General features: G+C 37.6%; 2 protein-coding genes across 6 annotated transcripts; both read right to left on the reverse strand.

Moving 5' to 3' along the window:
- Positions 1-340: 340 nt before the first annotated feature.
- On the reverse strand, positions 341-19,312 carry LOC127414022 (choline O-acetyltransferase). Of its 5 annotated transcripts, none has more exons than XM_051651668.1 (16): positions 19,164-19,312; positions 17,487-17,602; positions 14,402-14,479; positions 13,770-13,961; positions 13,491-13,609; positions 11,799-11,852; positions 11,523-11,703; positions 10,860-11,037; positions 10,471-10,640; positions 10,280-10,380; positions 9,846-9,974; positions 3,507-3,629; positions 3,285-3,423; positions 3,060-3,122; positions 2,794-2,931; positions 341-2,621 (listed from the first exon to the last, which is right to left on the reverse strand). In XM_051651668.1, exons 3-16 carry the CDS (start codon positions 14,447-14,449, stop codon positions 2,343-2,345), a joined length of 1,914 nt encoding a protein of 637 aa, XP_051507628.1. In that variant the 5' UTR covers positions 14,450-14,479; positions 17,487-17,602; positions 19,164-19,312; the 3' UTR covers positions 341-2,342. The 5 variants fall into 5 exon arrangements, with proteins under 5 accessions (XP_051507628.1, XP_051507627.1, XP_051507629.1 ...); XM_051651667.1 differs by having other exon boundaries at positions 14,402-14,512; XM_051651669.1 differs by lacking the exons at positions 17,487-17,602; positions 19,164-19,312 and adding an exon at positions 16,784-16,800 and having other exon boundaries at positions 14,402-14,512.
- Positions 19,313-20,163: 851 nt separating this feature from the next.
- On the reverse strand, positions 20,164-22,678 carry LOC127414090 (probable vesicular acetylcholine transporter-A). Its single transcript, XM_051651830.1, has one exon. It carries the CDS (start codon positions 22,277-22,279, stop codon positions 20,729-20,731), a length of 1,551 nt encoding a protein of 516 aa, XP_051507790.1. The 5' UTR covers positions 22,280-22,678; the 3' UTR covers positions 20,164-20,728.
- Positions 22,679-23,249: the final 571 nt, after the last annotated feature.

Consider the following 23,249-nt stretch of genomic DNA (forward strand, 5'->3'; position numbering starts at 1 on the left):
CTGCCACACTAAACATACACCGAAAAAAAAAAAAAAAAAAACAATTTAAGAATTATTCATTTCAGTTTAATAGAAAAATTCCATCAAATTGAATTAAGTAATCTTTAACAAAATAAAATGTATAAAATTTAACATATCTTGTTTTTAGTGGAATTTTGTAAAAAATGACACAAAATGTAATGAGATGGAATTTGATATCAAATTAAAATGTGTAAAATGTAAAAAAAAAATAAAAAAAAAAATAAAAAAAAAAAAAAATAAAAAAGGCTAAAATATTTTTCGAGTGTGTAAGATAGTTGATGTAAAAAATACACAGTGTACATAAGTCACTTTTGTTTAGTAGTTTTAATGGCATCATTACAACACAATGTTATTCATAATTAGAACATATATCTTTTTAAAACCCAAACTTAGAAAAATAAATATCTCAAAGTTAAAGAACATTACAGTTTAAGCACTCCACCACCAGTTTAACAAAGTACATTCTGTCGCATCTTAGCTTTCACATGTATTTTACTGGTTAACATTGGCCGTCCTCAAGTACAGTATTCATGCTTAACATGAGGCCATGATGTACAAACGACACATCCTATTACTAACACTTAGGCTAAGGCTATAATTTTTCTATATATGTAGTCTATCGAGTATTTTATATATATATATATATATATATATATATATATATATATTATACTGTATATGTAACATGATTGACTGGCTTATGTTTCTTTATTTCAAACACTATTTTTAATACAATACTTATTTAATTTAGCTATAAACTGCTAAAAATACATTTCTCAATGCTGTGGATAGTCATATTTTTAATAAATATAATTACTGTTACAACATTCAACACATAGTATATACAAATTACACGCACTTTGAAAATAAAGTAATATTCCATTTTACATATAAAAACATACTCCCATTTTTTTCTATGTGCATTAAGCAAACATCAAGTATTGTTTCTTAAATTTTGTTTAACACCTTTTAAGAAGCATATTGAAGCATATTGCTATTTTTTAGAAGCATATTGTCACATACAATGATGATTACAATCAAACAATGATACAGTTTCATATCAGCTTACTACTATTGCATTAGAAATCAAAATCCCTGTTACTAAAGTATTATTGCATTGGAAACCAAGACACAGAATGGAACCACATACAATGCTCATGCAACATGGTGATTTACAATAGGCGATATACTTTTACGATTTTATGCACACTGTTTATTACTCACACTAGCTTAGATTTTTTTTTTTTTTTTTTTTTTGAGCTTGGTCTCTGCTTTTCAGAATATGCCCCATTGAGAAATGTATAGACAACACAGCACAGTACACTTTAAAACTAAAAGACCATACAGTATAATTTATAATGATGATTTTTTTAAAACTGGCCTTGGCTTCATGTTTATATCCTGCAGACTCAAAATAGACTTATTTTGCTATATTTTCCTAAACAGATATCTTTAATTGAAACTAACTTTGAAAAGCAAATGTTGAGGCTCACAAAAAAAAAAAAAAAAAAAAAGACAGCAGCTTCTGATCCAGTAGTATAGAGCCGTCACTCAGAATATTTTTAAACATCCATAACCGTATTGTAACCCTGACATGACATTTAAATGGAATAGATTTTTACAGCTAATCAATATGTTTTTATAATTTTAATATCATATGCATAGTACAAAAAATTATAGCACTATCTAATAGGCAAAATTATTAGGTCGTCAATCAGCTGAACAGATTCAAATTCTAAACTCAAACCGCTATTTGGACAATTTCCAGTCTACTTTCTGACTACAGCACTGAGATAGCCTTCATACAGATACTTAAGGATTAAGTAAATACTACCAATTATCAGTTCTGCTATTATTTGATCTTAGTGGTGCCTTTGACACTGTCAACTATAATGCACTCTTAGGCAAACTGAAAAACTGGTTAGGATTCTGTGAGACACAGCTCAGCTAGTTGAGAGGGCATTTAGGAGGCAGTGAATTTATTATCCTAACCCCTCAGTGTATTATCTCATTACTTCTGTTTCTGTCCTCCTTTCATTGGCCTATGTGTGCAATTACAACCATCTTCGTTGTGCTGCAACACATTCTTCTCATTCCTGCAATAACCAACCCTGTATTCTTTGAAAGCATGACCCTTTCTGAACCCAGCAAATATGCATATGTATATATAATTAATAAGCTTCACTATCTTGGTACATATATATATTAACTCCCCAAATCCCTCCCATCCTGAGCACTGTTCATTCAGTCACATTGGTTCTTGCATCTACCACATGGTTTAAACATTTACAGGATGAGCCAGTGTGTGGTCCTGATTCTTGCTATGACTTGCTCCCATTCTTCATTACCTTCGGTGTTCCCTCAGTCCTTTCTGTGGAGTCAGCTGGTTTAGCTTGAATGTTGCATTTTCTGCATAGACCTTGCATTTCCTTCAGACACCCCTCAAGAGCCTTCACAAACAAATATGAGCTGGTCTCTGCACTGTCATGGAAGCTTGACACACAGAAGAGGATGTGGTCCGTCTGAGGATTGTAGCAGATTCCGTAGCCATTAGGGACAACAGGACCATAGCAGCAGAACATCTCCTCAGTGGTTGGGACCTATGTGAAGACAAGAACATTCAATGATCTCGATATATACATAAAGGATTTTCAATACAACTATTAAAATCAAGATTATATGCACACTATGGAGCACAATTCCATTTCATATGTATATATTGCACAATGTTAGGTGTATATCTCTTAATTTCAATGTGGCATCTAAGAGAACCTGGCTTGTAGAGAGAATGAACTGGTTGCTGGTGACATAGGTCGGATCAGAGAACAGCTCAGGCTTTTCGAGTTTCAGCTCCTTGGCAATCTCTCGCAGTCCCAGCAAGTGATTGTCTATTGCCATTCCTGTGATTGCCTGTTTCCACAGAGTGGAAGCAATGTTTATTGTAGAGCACAATCACAGTTTGAAAATCACAAACACTCATAAATGTAACTGACAGATTTAGTAATTGTGGTTTAAATTCAGCAGTCTGCTACACTTACTAGAATTGTATAATTGGTTTGTGCTTTTATGGCATTCTGAAACTTCTCCATTTTCTCAGCATCCTAAATAAATAAAGGCAGACAGTGGTGTAGAATCTATTTACTGTAAAAATAAAAGCAAGAATCATGTTGTATACTACAAATAAGATGAAACTGACATACGTAAAATACTGGGCAATTTGATTGATTTAAAAGAATGTAATGTAAACAGGCCAAACTACATACAGTGAAGTTGGAGCTATCGGTCATAGCTTTAACAAATACTAAGGCCTCAGGTGTTGCAGAGCGAATATTGTCAACTCGTCCCTCTTGAAAGCGGCGTATTGATGCACTCTCATACGTTGGCACTAGACGTCCATGACATCTGATTGCAAAAGGAGAAATCAATGTTAGGCATGAAGCCTCCATCTATAGTAATTATTAATTCTACATTTAATGAAGTCTAACCTGTAAAATGCAAACTGCAGGGCAACTTGAACATAAGCATCAGGACTCATTTTCTGTCTCTTGATGAACTCTTTTCCATAACCGGTGAATATGTGGACATTCATGTCCAGATTTTTGACAAGTCTGTGGGAATTGACAGTAGATATGTAAAAAAAAAATAATAATTAAATGCCAAAACATTTCTTGTATTCTTTGATTGTATTTTAAACTCTCTTAAAGGAGTATTCTGGGTTCATATAAAGTTAAGCTTAACTGCATTTGTGAGATAATGTTGATGGCCACAAAAAAATAATTTAGACTCATCCCTCCTATTCTGTAAAAAAAGCAAGTGAGGCTGCAAGTTTGCAGTGAGGCCAATTTTTGGAGGGTTTAATATTCTGGGTTCGATTCAAGTTAAGCTCAGTTGACAGCATTTGTGACATAATGTAGATTACCACAAAAATTACTTTCTACTAGTCCCTCCTTTTCTTTATAAAATAAATAAATAAAAAATCTGAGGTTACAGTGAGGCACTTACAATGGAAGTGTATGGGGACAATTTTTGTAGGGTTTAAAGGCATAAATGTGAAGCTTATAATAACATTTGTGTATTATTTGAGCTGGAAAGTTGTTTAAATTGTCATTTTTACAGTAATTTTAGGGTTTGTTAACTTCACATCATCATGGCAACAAAGTTGTAAAATTGGCTATACCTTTACACAGAAAAGGATAGTAAGTGATTTTATCGCACAAAAATCATGTTTACATGCATATTGTTTATGTCTTGTGGCTGTACTTTTGAAATAGTGAGTATTTTAACTTTCAAGATTTGGCCTCCATTCACTCCCATTGTAACAGCCTCACTGTAACCCATATTTTTGCTTTTTTTAAAGAAAAGGCAGGGACTAGTCAAAATTAATTTTTGTGGTAATCAACATTATGCCACAAATGCTTGTCGATTGAGTTTGAAGGATTAGTTCACCCAAAAATTACAATTCTCTCAAAATTAACTTTAATTTAATTCATAATTTACACTCATGCCATCCAATGTGTGTATGACTGTCTTTCTTCAGCAGAACACAAATTAAGATTTTAAGAAGAATATTTCAGCTTTGTAGGTCCATACAATGTAAATAAATGGGTGCCAACTTTTTGAAGCTCCAAAAAGTACATATTGCCATCATAAAAATAATCCTTACGATTCCAGTGGTCTAATTATTGTCTTCAAAAGTGAAACGCTATGTTTGTGTAAGAAACAGATCAATATTAAAAAATGTTTTACTAAAAATTCACGAGGGTCAAGGTCAAGCACGTTGGCAAGTTCTCACGAGAACTGCCGCTTGAAATACAGAAAAAAACGGAAGTGCAGTGTTGTTTACAACAGAGAAGCATAGATTCATACAATCCCAATTCCAAAAAAGTTGGGACAGTATACAAAATGCTAATAAAAACAAAAACGAGTGATTTGTAAATTTTATTCACCTTTTGCTATATTGAAAGCACTACAACACATTATATGATGTTTTACCTTGTGAATTGCATATTATTTTCTATTTTTTTTTTATGTACAGTAATTTAAAATCAGCTGATTGCAACACACTCCAAAAAAGTTGAGACGGGCAATTTAAGACTAATAACAATTTGACAAGTTGAAATAAAAAGGTGATGTGAAACAGGAGATGTTTAACAGGTGAGGCAATTGTGTCACAGTACTGTATACTGTATAAGGAGCCTCCAAAAACAGCCTAGTCCTTGAAGCGCAAGGATCGTTCAAGACTTGTCAATTTGCCAAGAGATGCTTAAGCAAATAATCCAGCACTTTGAGAACAATGTTCCCCAAAGACAAATTGGAAGGATTTTGGGCAATTCACCGTCTACAGTGCACAATATAATTAAAAGATTCAAGGAATCTGGTCAAATCTCGGTGCGTAAAGGGCAAGACGAAAACCACTTCTGAATGCGTGTGATCTCTGATCCCTCAGACATCACTGTCTTAAAAAACATCATTCATCCGTAATGGATATCATGGACTTGGGCTTGGGATTACTTTAGTAAACCTTTGTTAGCCAACACCTCTTGCCGCTGCATCCACAGATGCAAGTTAAGACTTTACCATGCAAAGCAGAAGCCATACATCAACACTGTCTAGAAGCGCTGCCGACTTCTCTGGGCTCTGTCTCATCTTAGATAGAAAGAAGAACAGTGGAACTGTGTTTTTGGTCCGAAAACTCCATATTTCAAAAAGATTTTGAAAAACACAGCCACCAAAGAGGAAAAGGACCATCCAAGCTGTTATTATCATCAGGTCCAAAAGCCAGTGTCTGTATGGGACAGGGGTGTGTCAGTGCCTATGGCATGGGTAATACGCACATCTGTGAGAACACCATGAATGCAGACAGATATGTACAAATTGGGAGCAACATATACTGCCAACCAGCACCGTCTTTTCCAGGGATGTCCCTGCATTTTCCAGCAGGACAACTTCAAACCACATACTGCCCGGATTACAAGTGCATGGCTGTGTGAGCAGAGTGTGGGTGATAGATTGGCCTGCATGCAGTCCTGACCTGTCTCCAATTAAGAATGTGGGGCGCATTAATATGCACACCATATGGCAACGAAGACCCCGTAAAATTGTGCAGCTAAAGACCTACATAATGGATGAATGGGGGAAAATTCCACTTTCTAAACTTAACAAATTTGTGTCTTCAGTGCCCAAATGCTTATTAAGTGTTATTAGAACCAATGGTGATGTTTCACAGTGGAAAACACTCGACTGTCCCAACTTTTTTGGAGCGTGTTGCAATCATCTGATTTGAAATTACTGTACATTTAAAAAAAAATAAAAAAAATCACAGGTTAAAACCTCATATAATGTGTAGTTGTAGTGCTTTCAATATAGCAAAGGGTGAATATAATTTACAAATCACTCATTTTTGTTTTTATTAGCATTTTTCATACTGTCCCAAATTTTTCGGAATTGGGGTTGTACATAGATGCCTCATTCGGCTGGTTTGGATACATCAAATGCGGCGGTATCCTGGAACGGTGAACAAGGAGAGCTGTTTGAATTGGTTTGAATGCAATTGAGTGAGTGGAGGAGATGCCTCAGACTGAGTTCCTTGCTCAGACTGCTGCATTAGTTGCTTTTGTCTGGAAACAGTATTGCGGTCCATAGAAACATCTGCTAATAAGGTATGTACGAATGGATATCTATGCAGAGTAGGCTTTTGCACTTACATCACATGAGAGGCAGTTTGAACTCCACCCTCATCAACGTACAAACCTCAAGCTGGCTGGAAGCAATCATTTTTAGTAAAAAAGCTTTAAATATTGATTTATTTCTTACACTCACTCAGTGTTTTGCTTCAGAAGACATTAATTAGACCAGTGGAATCATATGGATTATTTTTATGATGGCTATATTTACATTTTGGTGCTTCAAAAAGTTGGTACCGATTCACTTACACTGTATGGAACTACAGAGCTTAAATATTCTTCTAAAAACCTTCATTTGTGTTCAGCAGATGAAAGAAAGTCATACACATCTGGGATGGCATGAGGGTGAGTAAATGATGAGAGAATTTTAATTTTTGGGAGAACTATCACTTTAACTTGTACTGAACCTGAAATATTTCTTTAAATCAAATACATTTATTTTATTGTCTCTTAAAACACCTCTGATACCTAGAGAGATTAAACCTTGAGATTTAACAAGATAAACTTAAATTAGTTTATATAGTACACAACCTGGTCTCATAGAATCACGTTACTTAATCTACCATTTTGCAAAATGATTTCCTCATAGCTCATAAGTATTGTGTTTGTTTCCTGTTGAAAAAAATAAATAAATAAAAAATAAAATAAAAAAACTAGAGAGGTGTTACAATGACTTTTATTCACTTTCAGACAAATCATGATCAAAAGGACAGAGTATCAGTTCATAAACATTTACTTTTCACACTGTTCCTCACAATGCTATCTTATGACATCTAAACACTTTTACTATAGTGCATGACTTTAAGGGATAGTTCACCCAAAAATGAAAATTCAGTCACTGTTTACTCACCCCTGAGTTGTTATGACCCCATTTGACTTTCTTTTTCTTAACACAAAGGGAGAAAGTGTGAAAAAAATTGTGCTCAGTGATGTCACACAATGGCTTCAATATAATTCAATACATTCAAGCTTCAAAAGAACGCAAAGTATAATTCAGAAGTATAATAAATTATTCCAAAAGACTCATGATTGTTATTAAAGCATACAATTTAATGTATTATTTAGTAAAACTGTTGACCGACCTTTACTTTCCTCTGCATGTTCACGAGACTACACGAGAGCTGCAGTTCACGCAGCCTCCCGATGGTGACATGGGGCGTTCAAGTGAAAATTTGTTTGGTTTATCTAAAGACAGGTCCACCGTCCACCTCAGCAATAACAATCATGAGTCTCATGGAATAATTTATTAGACTTCTGAATTACACTTTTGCGTCCTTTTGAACCTTGAAGAGGTGATCACCATAAACTGCCATTGTATGACATCACTGAGCACAACATTTTTTCACAATTTCTCCCTTTGTGTTAAAGAAAAAGATAGAAAGTCATATGGGGTTATAACAACACAGGGGTGAGCAAACAATAACTGAATTTTCTTTTTTTGGGTGAACTAACATTTTGCACTACAAAATCAACTACATTTACAAACTTGCTGGAGTATGATCAAATTGCACGGTAGCTCAACTGATAGAGCGTTGCACTTGCAATGCAATGAACAGAGGTACGAATCCTGAAGAGCAAGCAAGTCGGCATGTGAGCCGAAAGTGTCATAGAAGAACCATAACATGGTTGCTTGAGCAGTAATGTTTTTTATCTTACATTTGCTTTTATGACACAATCGATTAGGTTTGTAGAGAATTAACCCTAAAAACCTAATTTGTTTTGGAGAAAATTTGCTTTTAGCGCCACACAGTGAACATTTCACTTCAGAAATGCTTCAATACAGTGCATTCAGAAACAGACCCCTTCCATTTTTTTTTTTTTTTACATTTTATGTTGCAGCCTTATGCTAAAATGCTTTAAATTATTTTATTTATTTTTTTCACATCAATCCACACTCCATACCCCATAATGACAAAGCAAAAAACAGATTTTTGATAACATTGCAAATTTATAAAAAGAAAAAACCAAAACATCACATTGACATAAGTATTCAGATCCTTTGCTATGACACTTGAAATTTAGCTCAGATGCATCTAGGGTTGCCACCCATCATGTAAAATATGGGATCGTCCCGTATTTAAAGATAAAATGATGCATCCTGTATTGAAACAATACGGGATGCGATTTGTCACATATTTAAGCTGGTCAGATGGCATCACGGTAAAATCATTCCGGATCGCCAATTTAACATTGATTGAAAACAGAAATTAAGTTTTTTTTTTTGTTTGTTTGTTTTTTGTCATGGGTCAGGAAAGTTCTCATTTTAGCAAATAAGAAAGGATATACAATTTTTCTTAATAATGCATATTAGCTCAACACATTTATTGCTAAAACTGTGGAGGATATGGTTAAGTGTCCCTTATTTTAAATCTTCAAAAGTGGCAACCCTAGGTGCATCCCATTTCTCTGGATTATCTTTGAGATGTTTCTACACTTTTATTGGAGTCCACCTGTGGCAAATTCAATTGATTATTCATGGTTTGGAAAGGCACACACCCGTCTATATAAGGTCTCACAGCTGAAAATGCATATCAGAGCGAAAACCAAACCATGAGGTCAAAGGAACTGCCTGCAGAGCTCAGAGGCAGGATTGTGTTGAGGCACAGATCTGGGGAAGGCTACAAAAACAAAAACAAAAACAAAATTCGGCTGCATTGAATGTTCCCAAGAGCACTGTGGCCTCCATAATTCTTAAATGGAATAAGTTTGGAAAAACCAGGACTCTTCCTAGAGCTGGCCATCCAGCCAAACTGAGCAATCAGGGGAGAAGGGCACTGGTAAGAAAGGTGACCAAGAACCCGATGGTCACTCTGGTTGAGCTTCAACTAAGTACTAAGTTAAGGGTCTGAATACTTATGTCAATGTGATATTTTCAAGTTATTACAAATCTGTTTTATTGCTTTGTCATTATGGGGTATGGAGTGTAGATTGATGTGAAAAAACTTTTTTTAAAGCATTTTTGCATAAGGCTGCAACATAACAAAATGTGAAAAATATGAATGGATCTGAATACTTTTTGAATGCACTGTCTGTGAGGGAACCAAATAATATTATTTAGCAAAAATCTTGCCACAGTCATGTAATTTTAATCAGTCTGAAAGAATTTGCTACTCTGGTGAAATATCTGTTTTAGAGACTTACCTCTGTAAGTTGTCTGCCGATGCCATTAGGAAAGTTTGGATTTCTGGTGAGCATTTCCAGCGCAGTCGTCTAGGGGCAGGAAGTTCGCTCATGCTGGCTGCTCTCACCAATTTAGAAGGGCTGCCTCTCCTGTCCAAATAATCATTCAAACCATTATTTTGTGTTTTCACTTGCTTATGTACTGTTCTCAGGCTGTAATTGCATATATATCAAGATGTCTAATTAGAGATTTTCCATTTATGCCGATTTAAATACATAATTGTAACTGTACAATGCTAATGAGAATAAACAAGCAATAAGATATTATTATAGATTCTTTCAGAAGTTAAGGTATTCATTGAATCTGCCAAACCAACAGTGCCCTCTGGGTAGCCAAGAGTCACTTTGAAATGTATTTCTATGAAAAGAGAATTACTTGGTGAAATTTGGCTTACATATATCTCAGTAGATATTCTGAGCATTGCACAAGCACTATTCCTTCGAAAGGAGAGTGTTCACAGACTACACCACAGCATCCATCTGCACCTATTACAAACTGAGACCATTACAGTAGTTGAATGTTAAAATCAATCTTCAAAATCACATGCACTCTGTCATTTTTTAGAGCTCTCTTTGTGTTCTCTACCTGCATGGGCTTGTCATACCAGCGGTTGCCCCCATTCTTGTCTTTGCCCCCTCCGTGGAGCATCAGTGAAGCTCGGTTGGTGTCAGTCAGCTCGATGCCAGTTGGGTCATCCAAACACACCAGACACAGACAGCGCTCAATCATATCTAGAGAGTCCCTGTTGGTAGAATCTGCACCCAATTGTATAGTATTACATTATATGTGAGTGAATCCATTAACCTGTATTGAACTTGCTGTTTTAATGGGGGAATTTATAGGGGAGAGAGATCCCTTTTTCAGATAAACTCTGAAAGTTGTCTAGTTTCTCACGGGTAACTTGAAAACTTTAATGTCAAATTGCTGGTCTAGTGACATAGATCTTGTATAGTTGAGGTTAAGTGATGTCTGACCTTTGATCAGTACACTGCGAGCCTCGGCCCACTCTGTTCTGCCATCTGATGTGAGCAGACCAATAGGAAGCAGATGCTCCTCTTCACTGTCTGCCATCTTTCTGATTCGCTCCAGCTGAGTGTAAAGGTCTTTTTCATTCAGCCGGCGGAAGTTTATCACCACGTCAAGAACAAAAAACTGCAAACACAAAACGGGCCTGAAAATTAGATTACAGCATGGCATTGCACAGCATCAGATCTTTTGGCTTTATAATTTGGGTATGTTGCCTTACAGCTCATACTGTATTTCCCACGTGGATAAGTCTTTAGGTTTTGGTACTCAGAACTGAAGATCTGAGCTCACCTTTCACAAAACTTTGATAATAAGATTATATTTTTATACATAAAGCAAAGTGTTTCTTTAAGTTGACAGAATTTTCCTTGACAAACATCCTCTAATAAGCCCAGAATGTTGTAAACTTTGCTTATGACTTTTTGTGACCAACTTTAGCTTAATACTGAAGCATAATGATATAACTGAATCCCAGCTATCCTTCACAAGTCACCAAAATAATGAGCACCTGTCAGAGAGCTTGAAAATTAGTGACTTGATGGCATAATACTCATACATTGTAGTCCAGATCACACCAAGATAGATTGACTAACAGTTCAAATACTGCCTACCTGATTCTTACAAGCCACTATTATATGTTCTGGCTCAGGCATTACAGTGCTCTTCTGAGCCACTAGAGTGTCAGTCTTTGGTCCAGGCAGACGGTAAGAGGTAAAGATTTTGTTATACTGCTCCATACACAGGGGAGTCCCAGCTAGCTGCCCACGAGCATAGTCTACATGGAGAGCATGTCTGCAAAAAGATGCATATGTTCATGATCAGAATAACAGTTAGTTATTGTGGAAAATTCCAGTTTTTCTTTTGTTGAAAAAAGGAGTGTGACCTACCTATCAATTAGAGATTTGTACTCTAATACACCAGAAATGAGATGGGCAGCAAATCTGATGAACAAAATTATACAAGACTTTATTTATACAAACATTAATTATGCCATAATACATATTGAAGTGTAGGGAATGAGTGTGGTTGCCAGGTGCCATAATTGGGGTCTAACTAAGCCATTGTTTTCATTTCATATTTTCCAAAGAGATTTTCTAATGCAAAACTGTTGTTTAGTATTATGAAACTGTTTAGATTTTTTTTTTTTTTATTTATTCACTCTCACTTCATTTCAAACATGTATCACTTTTCTCTTTTGTGTGGAACACAAAAGGATATATCTAGTAGAATGTCTAAGTTGCTCTTTGCCATACAGGAGAAAGTCATACAGGCTGGAGTGAAATGAGTGTGAGTTAATGATGAAAGAATTAACATTTTGTGAGTAAACTTTCGTTTAATAGAAAAATCATGAATGTATAGAAAACATAAAGAAACCTTAGCCTGGATAGAACTTCTGCTTGATCTCATGAACATTACGTGACCATGGCTGCATTTTTGCAAAACAAAATAACGTGGCTTATTACACGTTTGGCTGCAGTTTTCTAGTGAAATGTCCAGCGGGGGTGCCAAAAGCAAGTGAAATGTACGTGTGTAAGTGTCGTAATCAGATGAGGTTTTTAAGCTGAATGTTAGATGTAGGTTTTAATGAGTAAAACGTAGCTCCCTAACGAAAACCCTTAACCTAAACCTAGCCAATTGTGATCTAAAAATTGAGAGTTGAACAAAACCTAACCTTACCCAACGCCTAAACCTAACCGATAGTGTCCAAAAACAAAATGAAAATGAAAAGCACATTTCCTGAAGAAACCACGTCATCTCGTGTCACTTCTATGACACTTTCATCTCACGCCTCAGCTTGCGTGCTTGACTGGTCTGGAACTGAATACTACTGAGTCCAAAGTCCAACACTATATTAGGTGAGCTACAATGGAAGCTAATCACATTGGACTAAGTATGTAAATGCAAGTTCAAATGAATTGTTTTTCAAATGATATAGTAAAAGTTTTTCGATCTCATAACATAGCACTGTGTGAGTCATAGTGTGAAAAATAAGTGTTTAGAAAGTCATCAACCGTAGGACTCGTGACTTGTGAAAGTGAATAAAACACACAGTTGTCGTAGCGCCTCAACATTTTCACCAGGAAACTAACGAAACACAGAATTTGGCATGAAAAAGTAATTCTGCAAGAATGTAGTTATATTAACATTCATTCCATGAGATGAAGTTAGAGAAATTATGTTGTTTCACTGTGACTGCCATTCTAGGACTAAAATCAACCTCAGGGTGATCTGGGAGGGACACTTTGTTTACACATTTATTAAATGCTGCTGAATGAGAAATTAAGTTTTAGTTAATGAGACCCTCAATTACATAGCCATATGGTGCTAAAAAGTTGGTGAAAGAGATTGTGCATTTTTACTTGACAACTTTTAACAATTCATATTCATCCTGACCAAAACCCATTGTTGTGAACAAATCATTATCAATGAAGACATGCAATATAATAGAGCTGGGGTTGTTTAGAAGAAATGTTGTTTATAGAAGAATTTGGAACAAATACTAGAGTGAAAATTGAAAGCTACTCTTGTCTACATGTGTTCAATTTGATGAAACTAGAATCTAGATGGAGGTCCAGTACCTGAGTGCATCACTTTGACCCCTGAAGTTTTGCTTGGGAAAGACAATTACTGGACTGGAGTTGATAGGTAGTGCTAATCTGTTATTTAAATACATATCTTCAAGCCAGTAGTCATACACCTTAAAAATGATTAAAAGAGACAGAAAATATAAGCAAAAAATAAATGATTAAATAAAATACAATGCAAAAATATATAACCAAACACTTAACAAATTATTAAAAACAAAATTACTTTCAGCAAAGTCACAATTTTCTTTGCTATTAGTGCTGAGTCCTTACCCAATTGGCTTTCTGCTCACTTCTCTCCAGTAGCTTTCTCTGAAGAAATTCTCCCTTCCCACCAGGTGCTCCAAATTCCTTTACAATAGTCTTTGTCTTTCGGAACTCTTCCTCCGGTACCAGATGACTCATGCACTTCAGGTACATGTCCAGAGTTTGCTGCAGGGGGGGCACTGGGAGCTTGGGCAGGCCCTAAACCAATATAATGAGCAATGCTTTATTCCAATTAATTAATTCATATTTCAACATGTCAGAGACAGCATTTACTTTAATAGCATCTGTTTTCTTGGCTGCTCTTGTGGTATGTGTACATTAACTAATGAGTTTCTTGTCTAATTAGCCTGATGTATTGATAGAGTCCTTGTAAACCTTTTATGCTTCAAGTGCTCCAAGACAAATGTATTAATCCAAAGCATTTTTGTCCTTTATTTGGCTTTGCCCTGGAAAAGTCTGAGTAAAACAACACCACTTCTGTAAAATTATCTAAAAACGGCATTGGCATTTTAAATGCATCACCATGTGATCAACATTGGCTCAACATTACGTATAGTAAACATTTTTAATGTTTTAATACATTTAAATATTGTTTCAATTAAATTTGTTTTTACATGCAAACATGTAATAATACTTACACTAGGATCACCTTTGTCTTTTGATTGTTTCTTTTTTAAAACAGGCATCCTCAAATTTGAAGTGTTCAGTCAAGCGAGCTAAAATTCCACAGACATTGTTGTGAGTTTCCTCTGGAACAGGTACACAAGTATAAGATAAAGCTCTGCATTGCAGTTCAAAGTTAAAATAGGATGTGGCTTTAATAGCATTTACATTACATTTACATTTAGTCATTATCAGATGCTTTTATCCAATGCAACTTACAACATAGCAAGACACATAGCAAGCAATGCAAATTTTAACAACATCTATAGTATAGGACTGCCAAGTTCTCACTGTGGCTGGAGTAATAAAGATGCTAGCACGGAAGAAAGAGACAGACATGTTTTTTTTTTGTTGTTGTTTTTTTTTACATTAAGTGAAGGTTAAGTGCAGTAGTAAGTGCAATTAGTGTGGGTTGGTTAAGTGCTCATGAAGCAGATGTGTCTTCAGCTGGTTCTTGAATGATGAGTAGATCGTGTGGAGGTGGAAGTTGATTCCACCTCAGAGGAGCAGAGAAAGTGAACGAACGTGAAATAGACTTTGAGCCTCTTTGGTATGGGACCGCCAGGCATTGCTCGTTCATAGACCGCAGAGAGCTAGTTGGAGCATAGACCTGAAGAACTGAATTGAAGTAAGAGGGTGCAGTTACATTGGCTGTCCTGACAGCCAGAGTCAAAGCCTTGAATTTGATGCGGGCAGCTACAGGTAGCCAGTGCAGTGAAGTCAAGAGTGGGGTGACATGAGCCCTTTTTGACTGATTGAAGACCAGATGGGCTGCTGCATTCTGGACCATCTGCAGTGGCTTAATTGTGTTAGCTGGGAGGCCAGCCAACAGAGCACTGCAGTAGTCCAGTCTTGAAATGACCAGAGCTTGGACCGGGAGCTATGTAGTATATTCAGACAGGAATGGTCTGATTTTCCTGATGTTGTAAAGCATGAATCTGCAAGATCGGGCCTTTGATGAGATGTGTGCAGTGAAATTGAGCTGGTCATCTACCACCAGGGTTGGGAGGGTTACTTTATGTATTCCACTACAGATTACAGAATACATGCTGTAAAATGTAATTTGTAACGTATTCCGTTGGATTACTCAAGGTTAGTAACATATTCTAAATACTTTGCATTACTTCTTCAGCACTGGTAGATTTTTTCACTTGTTTTGACTATAAAAACTCTGCAGTACAGTGAGATAAAATACACATGTTAAAAATACATTATCTGAAAAACCTAAATATCTTAAGCAGTGTTGTTTCAGTTGTGTTAAGGATTTTTAGATATTTTTACAGGAAAACAATACAAAAATTAATTTCAAGAATATGATTTTTGCCCTAATATCAAAGTTCTTACTAGAAAAAATAAATTATGATCTAACATTAATTTTCTTGATAAAAAATATAATCTTGCCTGATAACATGTGCATGTAAAATGGCTAGAAATAGCATTTTAGCTTAGCGTAAAGCTGACAATTTACACAAGGTTTATTTCCATTTCTTCTGCTCCAAACTTACTTCAAACTTACTTCTCTGTCTGCTCGTATGAATGTAACACATCATAAGAAAGTGTTTCACCGCTGTTCAAATGCACTTTGGATCGCATAATTTATATGTATAAATGTTTTACATATGAAAGGACTAAATATTAAATGAAACAAATGACAATAAAATGCAACGTAATCTCCTCAGTAATCAAAATACTTTTTGAATGTAACTGTATTCTAATTACCAAAGATTTAAATTAAAACTGTAGTGGAATACAGTTACTTATATTTTGCATTTTAAATATGTAATCCTGTTACATGTATTCTGTTACTCCCCAACCCTGTCTACCACCACTCCCAGGTTCCAGACTGTTCTGGTTGGTGTTAGTGTAGTTGAACCAAGATGAAAAGTGAGGTTGTGGTCAACAGATGGGTTAGCTGGGATCACAAGGAGTTTTGTCTTGGCAAGGTTGAGCTGAAGGTCGAAACATCCTAGAGGTAGGCAGAGATATGAGCTGAGACAGTAGGGTCATCAGGCTGGAATGACAGGTAGAGCTGCGTATCATCTGCGTAGCAGTGGTAGGAAAAGCCATGTCCCTCAATGACCGGTCCGGTCATGTGATGTCGTGCACATCGAGAAGAGGAGGGGTCCAAGCACTGATCCTTGAGGAACCCCAGTGGTCAGCTAGTGTGTCTTGGACACCTCTCCTCTCCAGGAGACCTTGCACGATCTGTCAGTAAGATATGACTCAAACCATCCAAGTGCAGTTCCTGTGATACCAGAGTCAGAGAGGGTGGACAGGAGGATCTTGTGGTTCACTGTGTCGAAGGCAGCAGACAAGTCAAGGAGGATGAGGATGGATGATGTAGCGTTAGCTCTCACCAGTCGCAGGGTTTCAGCTACTGACAAGAGGGCAGTCTCTGTTAAGGGCCCTTTTTTGAAGCCAGACTGATGTCTGTCGAGGAGATTGTTCTGTGAGAGAAAATCAGACAACTGGTTGAAAACGACCCTCTCAAGTGTTTTAGACAGGAAGGATAGGAGCGAGACTGGTCTGTAGTTTTCAACTACTGTGGGGTTATGTGTTGTTTTTTTTAAGCAGTGGGGTTACTCAAGCCTTCTTGAATGTATTGGGAAAGTTTCCGGTTGTGAGGGATGCATTGATAATGTGTGTGTGTGTGTGTGTGTGTGGGTAAGATCGATGGAGAGGCAGCTTGCATAAGATGAGAGGGGATAGGGTCAAGTGGACAGGTGGTAGGACGGTTAGAAAGAAGCACTTTGGAGACCACAGTCTCGGAGAGAGGAGACAAAGAGGAAAACAGAGGATGGGATGTTGGAAGAGAGTAGCTGTGGGTGTTAGGTGTAGAGAACTGGCTGCTGACGCTCACAACCTTGTCAGTAAAAAATGTGGCAAAGTCATCAGCAGTCAGAAAAATAGTAGGATGTAGTGGAGGAGGATAGAGAAGAGATGAGAAATTTGAAAATAGTTTATGGGAATCTGAAGTGTTACTGATCTTGTTCTGGGAGTAATCAATTTTAACAGCATAAACTCTAGCAGAAAAAGAGGAGAGAAGTGATTGATACTTACACAGGTCAGCAGGGTCTTTAGACTTGTGCCACTTTCTCTCTGCAGCCCTCAACTCGGTTCAGTGATCATGAAGTGTCTCTGACAGCCAGGGGCTGGAGGGTGTGGCACGTGCTGGCCTGGAGGAAAGAGGACAGACACTATCAAGGCAAGAAGTTAATGTTGAGCAAAGAGCATTTGTAGCTTCATTTAAATGAATTGAAGAGAAATGGTTAGTGGAGGGAAGGGATGCAGAGACTATGGAAGAGAAGCGAGTGGGTGAGAGAGAGTGAAGTTTGTGGTGCAAGGAGGCCATAGGTGGAGTAAGAGGTAAAAAAGAAGGGAGAGTAACAGAAAACTGGATAAAGAAATGGTCAGAGATATGGGGTAACAAGGGGATTATTGGAGATACAATTAAGTGTAAGGATGAGATCTAGCAGTTTCCCTGCTCTGTGAGTTGCAGGGGTGTGCAGTCTTGTAAGGTCAAATGAGGTCAGAAGAGCTAGAAAGTCAGCCACTTGAGATTTTTCCAGGTGGATGTTAAAGTCCCCAAGGACCACCCGCAGAATGCCATCCTCAGGGAATGAGAACAATAATACATGTAGCTCTTCAACAAAGTTGCATTGTTGACCTGGGGGGCGATAGATGACCAAAAAGTGGATTTTATCAGGATTAGTGGCAGTAATGGCATGGTATTCAAATGTTGTGTTATTGCAGAGAGAAGATTATTTCCATGAGTTTTTAAATGAGCAAACCCAACCAGCCCAGTCAGACGAGGGGTGTGGGTAAAAGTGAAGTCAGTTGAGAGAGCTGAGGGAGTTGCAGTGTTATCTCTGCAGATCCATGTCTCAGTCAGATCCAAAACATTGAGTTTTGACTGACTGGCAAAGGCTGGAATGAAGTCAGCTTTGTTGACAGCTGACTGGCAGTTCCACAGTCCAATAGAGTTAGAGAGGGGCTGTGGAGAGGCATTGCTAAGTGACCTAAGGTGCTCTGGAGTGCGTAGTCTACAGCGTGTGCATGTAGATTTTTGCCTACATGAGACAAAAGGAATGTACTGAAAACACATATTACAAGTAGAATAAAGAATAATTATGAGAAAATGAGAGAAGGGGGCAAAACTTAGCATAGTGGCTGGCTCCTTGTTGGTGTCCTTGCTCGGTGGACTAGCGCAGGTAGACTCGCAGGTCTTTACCCGAGATAGGTCTTCACATGAAGAGGGCTGCACACAAGGGCTGCTGCTTCTGCTGCCATTACAGTTCTCTAACTGTTTTAGTACTAATTGCTGTACAGCTGAGTCCAGCCCACAAATTAGCAACTCAAAGTCAAAAAGTGTCAAAAGCCTGAAACTGAAAAAGGATTGCCCTAAAAAGCTCACTAATAAACAAAGATATACCTTTATTGTCAGTGAAGTGCAGCACAATCTCCTGGCTAACAACAACTAGTCCAGTGTCACAGCAAAAAAACACAGCAAACAAACAAACAAACTACAGTTGTTGTTTCTCCTCAGACAGACCAAATGCTTGTTCTGCCAGGTAAACAGCAATAAGCCTGTTATGTACCTCAATAATTATTTACTAATTTCTAGTTCAATGGAACCCTTATTTGAAAATGATGCTACAGTATATACTGCAAAGAACATTAATCATTACTGTTTCAATCTTAAACTCAATTTAGGAAACGTAAGAAAAAAATACTCACCAAATTGGCAAACTCATTGTCGAGTCCTAAGGTGTCTTGAAGTGTTTATCCAGATTCCTAGTGACCGTCCTGTTTCAGGTGGCATACTGGCGTTCCAATCATTGCAAGACAAGAGCTCCTTGGGATGCTGCTTAGGAAGGATGCTGAAGGAGCGGTACCTTGCTCAAACTCCTCCCCCCAATTCCATTCGCTCGATTACTTGATATATTGCCAGCCCACCTCATACTTATTTGAAGTTGAGTCCTTGAGCGAAAATTAACACCATTCCAAATGTCGGAGAGAAGAATATGTCCGCGCACGTTAGCGCTCGATACTTTAATTAAAACGAAATATGGCACGGTTTATATAGAAAATCTTGCGCCATACGAATTTTATTCCTCATTAAATATGTTCAATTTACCTCTGTTTTAATTTATTTATTTAGGAACGTCTATTTTGGTTGGCCTAATTTACGAATCTTTATGGTGGTGGAAAAGAAAGGTCGAGGCAAATGAAGTTTCCCTTTTTATTTTCTGTTAATTTTTTTCGCTCCCAACCACAGAGGAACAGGAATTTCATTACCCATATTTAAATCAATGAGAACATATTTTTTTTTTTAATTATATTTATACATATTTACCTGTATTAACCAACCTGTATATATATATATATAATGCGTGTTATTTCTGTAATATTTACAAATGATTTATTTTTCTTCTTTTTTTCTTGTTGTTGCATGAGACGGTATATAAGGCTTTATGCTTTTGGCAGTAGCGTTGCCTACATTTAATTTGAACTAAATTAATTTCTTATTTTTAACCATCAGTTGTTAATCATTGTCTATTGTAAGAAAAACACATGAATCGAAATTCATTAATCAATGTAGCCTATATCAAAACGCAATAAATAAATACATAAAAATATGATATAGGTATGTAAATGTACATATATCTGTGTAAAGCTGAACTTGTCTAGATGTAAGAAATCAGATTAGTCAAACACGATGTTTCACAGTGTTTTTCACAGGTTTTAATTATGTACATTTGATATGCACATATTTACACGTTATATACCATAATATTCAGTAATGCATTCCAGAAAAACATCCTAAACATTTAATACTTGAAACAGACAACGAAAAGACAGGAATCATAACAGTTCCATCTTTTTTTTTTTTCAATGAAGGTGTCAGATGACATTTTGCATATTATTTGTAACAGCACAAAATCGGCGGAATAACTTAAATGAAGACCCATTTAATACGTAGACACGCATCTTCATAATTAATATCTTTGCACCATATTTATATCCCTGAATACAACTCAATACAGCGGAATACTAAACACTGAAATACACAATTGATTTTTTTATATTTCTTGTGTTAGAAAAAAAAATGTCATTGCGTTCAGCTTTTCAGTAAATTGCGTAACAATTTCAGATTGTGTGCTATTAACTAATGGTTCTCTTCGGGACATAAATAGGCTAATATGTAAGTGAATTAATGAGATCGTGAAAAACATGTATATTTAGCAGAGGGTTTTAAAGAGGATTGTAACAGATATATGAACTAGGACATAGGACTCTGGCTATATGTATTCTGGTTCAGATGTCTCTTCTTTGGAGTATGCCCTTGATTGCCCAAATGTCCCATTTTCGTCGATAGGCACACTGTTGCCAGATGAACTATAGCCGTGCTTCTTTCTTTGGCGTTCCTCCATTCTGATGGTATCATATAGACCTGTGGCTCCCTCCTCCAGCAGCATGTTTCTCTCGGAATGAGACGGTTTCATTAAGCTCACGTTACGCAGCAGCAGCAGGGCTGGCGCGTAAAGTACGTTCGCCAGACCCATGCCCAGATTGAGTTGCACAAAACCTAGGTCATGTACTATTTTACCGGCCACAACGGGCCCCAGCGCATAGGCAACACAGTAGGAGATGTCTGCAATAGCGTATACACCACCATACACAGACACGTGACGGACGTCTACAACAAAAGCAAGAGTCGGTAATAAAGCTGTGTCTACCAGTGCAATACCGAAACAAATGCCACACAAGGGGAGGATCAGTTGTTCAAAGGTTTTGCATGCCGGCACAATACAGGAGCTGGCACCAATGATAACCATACCGAGTGCCCCGTAAAACCACTGTAAATGTGGGTACTGTGCTGCCAGTTTGACAGTGATGTAGACACCTAATATGTGAGGGAAAAAGGCTGGTAGCCAGGTGAGGCCAATCTGCCACTGGGATGCGTCCATGGTCTCCTCCATCCAGTTGGCGATGGTGGGCTCCAGAAAAGCAAGTGGGATGTTACATGTGGTCAAAGCTCCTGCCACAACTGCTATATAGGGATCAATCATGAGTTTGTAAATTGGGGTGCCAACCGGCATATTCTCTCTAGTTCTACTGGAAAAGGGCTTGAGGACAGTTAGACATAATATACCATCTGCCAAACATATACAGGCAAGCACAATGAAAGGGAATCGTTTGCCCACGAACTCGTACAGTACCCCTCCAAACGGGGGCGCAGCCAGGCTTCCAAAAGAAATGAAAGCGAGGGCAATACCCAGCGCGCGACTTCTCTCTGCCTCCTCCGTAAACTTGTCTGCGATCATGGCAATTCCAGATGTGTCTGCAAACGCTGAGCCGAGACCTTGCAGACTGCGCGCTACGAACAGAGTCGCGTAGTTTTCTGCGAAGGAAAAAATGCAGGTCGAGACAAACATGATACTGAGTCCAATTAAAAGTGGAATGTCATAGCCGACGCGGTCTATGAATGTTCCCGTCAAAGGATTGACGAGGAGCTGCAAAATGGCTTTGGAAGCAAAAAGCACGCCGATCTGCAGGTCAAAATTCTCGTTTTGCGCTTGATTTTGCGTTCTGTTGCTTGAAGAGTTACCCGTTGCATGTGCGTGCTCTGATTCGCTCTCTAAGCGGGCGAGATAATCTGGCACAATTGGCACAATGACCATGTAAAGCATATTGTCTAGCAAAAGTGCCACACATACAATTACTAGAATAATCCTCCTTTGTCGTTCGGGATTCTGGATTGCGGTGCCTAACTGTTTAGTTCTTTCGCCCATCTCTGACAACTTCACGGCGGCGGTTTGCGCCAAGCCACCAGCTTCCTCCGTTGCCATGATTCACTCTTTTCTCAATTTAACAGCAAAGACTCTTAACTCTCGTCTAAACTGTGCTATTGTCCCAAATAAAGTGCACTGTCTGCGCTCATTGGGTTGGCCGGCACTCCCGGAATTGTCAAGCGCGCGGACGAACTTTTCCCGCTTTACCTTCGCTTGCCGCTGCAGTCCTTCCTTGCGCGTGCATTTCCTCTCTCGTGACTGCTGTCAGGCAGCGTTGTTTCATCTTATCATGCCCCGTCATTCGGGTGAGTCAACTCAAAAACTCACACTCAGGTCAAAATTCACCGTCTTGTTTTCCCTTCCTCACGTTGTCATTGTAGGACTCTGGAACCCATTTGAACATGGGGCAAATTAATTAACCTGTAACGCAATGTCATCATTTCTCCTCGGTCTTCATATTGATGCCACCCAATGTAGATGCGCTTACATGTTGATTCCTTTGGAATGCCCCATGCCCCCTCCACCTCCCAGGGATGTGACGCACTGTTTACTACCCCCTCAAGTGGTTCCCCCACCAGCTGGGTATTTTATGCTAATTTAACACGTCAAGACCAGGCTGCGCTTTGCTAAATAACTTGAAAATATTGAGCGAGCTGCTGTAACTGCTTAAGACCACAAACTTTTTGTCACAGAACTTGACAGACATGCTGACTCTGAGGAAGATGCCTGGCAGTGTCATTTCAGTTTCTCACTAAGGTATAGCATCAAACATACGCGTCCTCAGCGTACAGTTGATTATTTATTTATTTATTTGTTTGACAGTTTATTGTATTAGTCTCCGACTGTTTTTGGACAGCCTTCATAATGACTACTTCTTTTTTCTTTTTCTTAACTTCTCTTCACGGAAAAATTGGTCTGAAAAAAAACAAACAAAAAAAAAAAACAAACAAATAAAAAAAAAAAAAGAAAAAAAAAAAGAAGAGAAAAATTACACAAATATCATAAGGACACTATGTAATATACCCCC

The sequence above is a fragment of the Myxocyprinus asiaticus genome, chromosome 23 (genome assembly GCF_019703515.2).
Source record: "Myxocyprinus asiaticus isolate MX2 ecotype Aquarium Trade chromosome 23, UBuf_Myxa_2, whole genome shotgun sequence".
Classification (NCBI taxonomy): Eukaryota; Metazoa; Chordata; class Actinopteri; order Cypriniformes; family Catostomidae; genus Myxocyprinus; species Myxocyprinus asiaticus.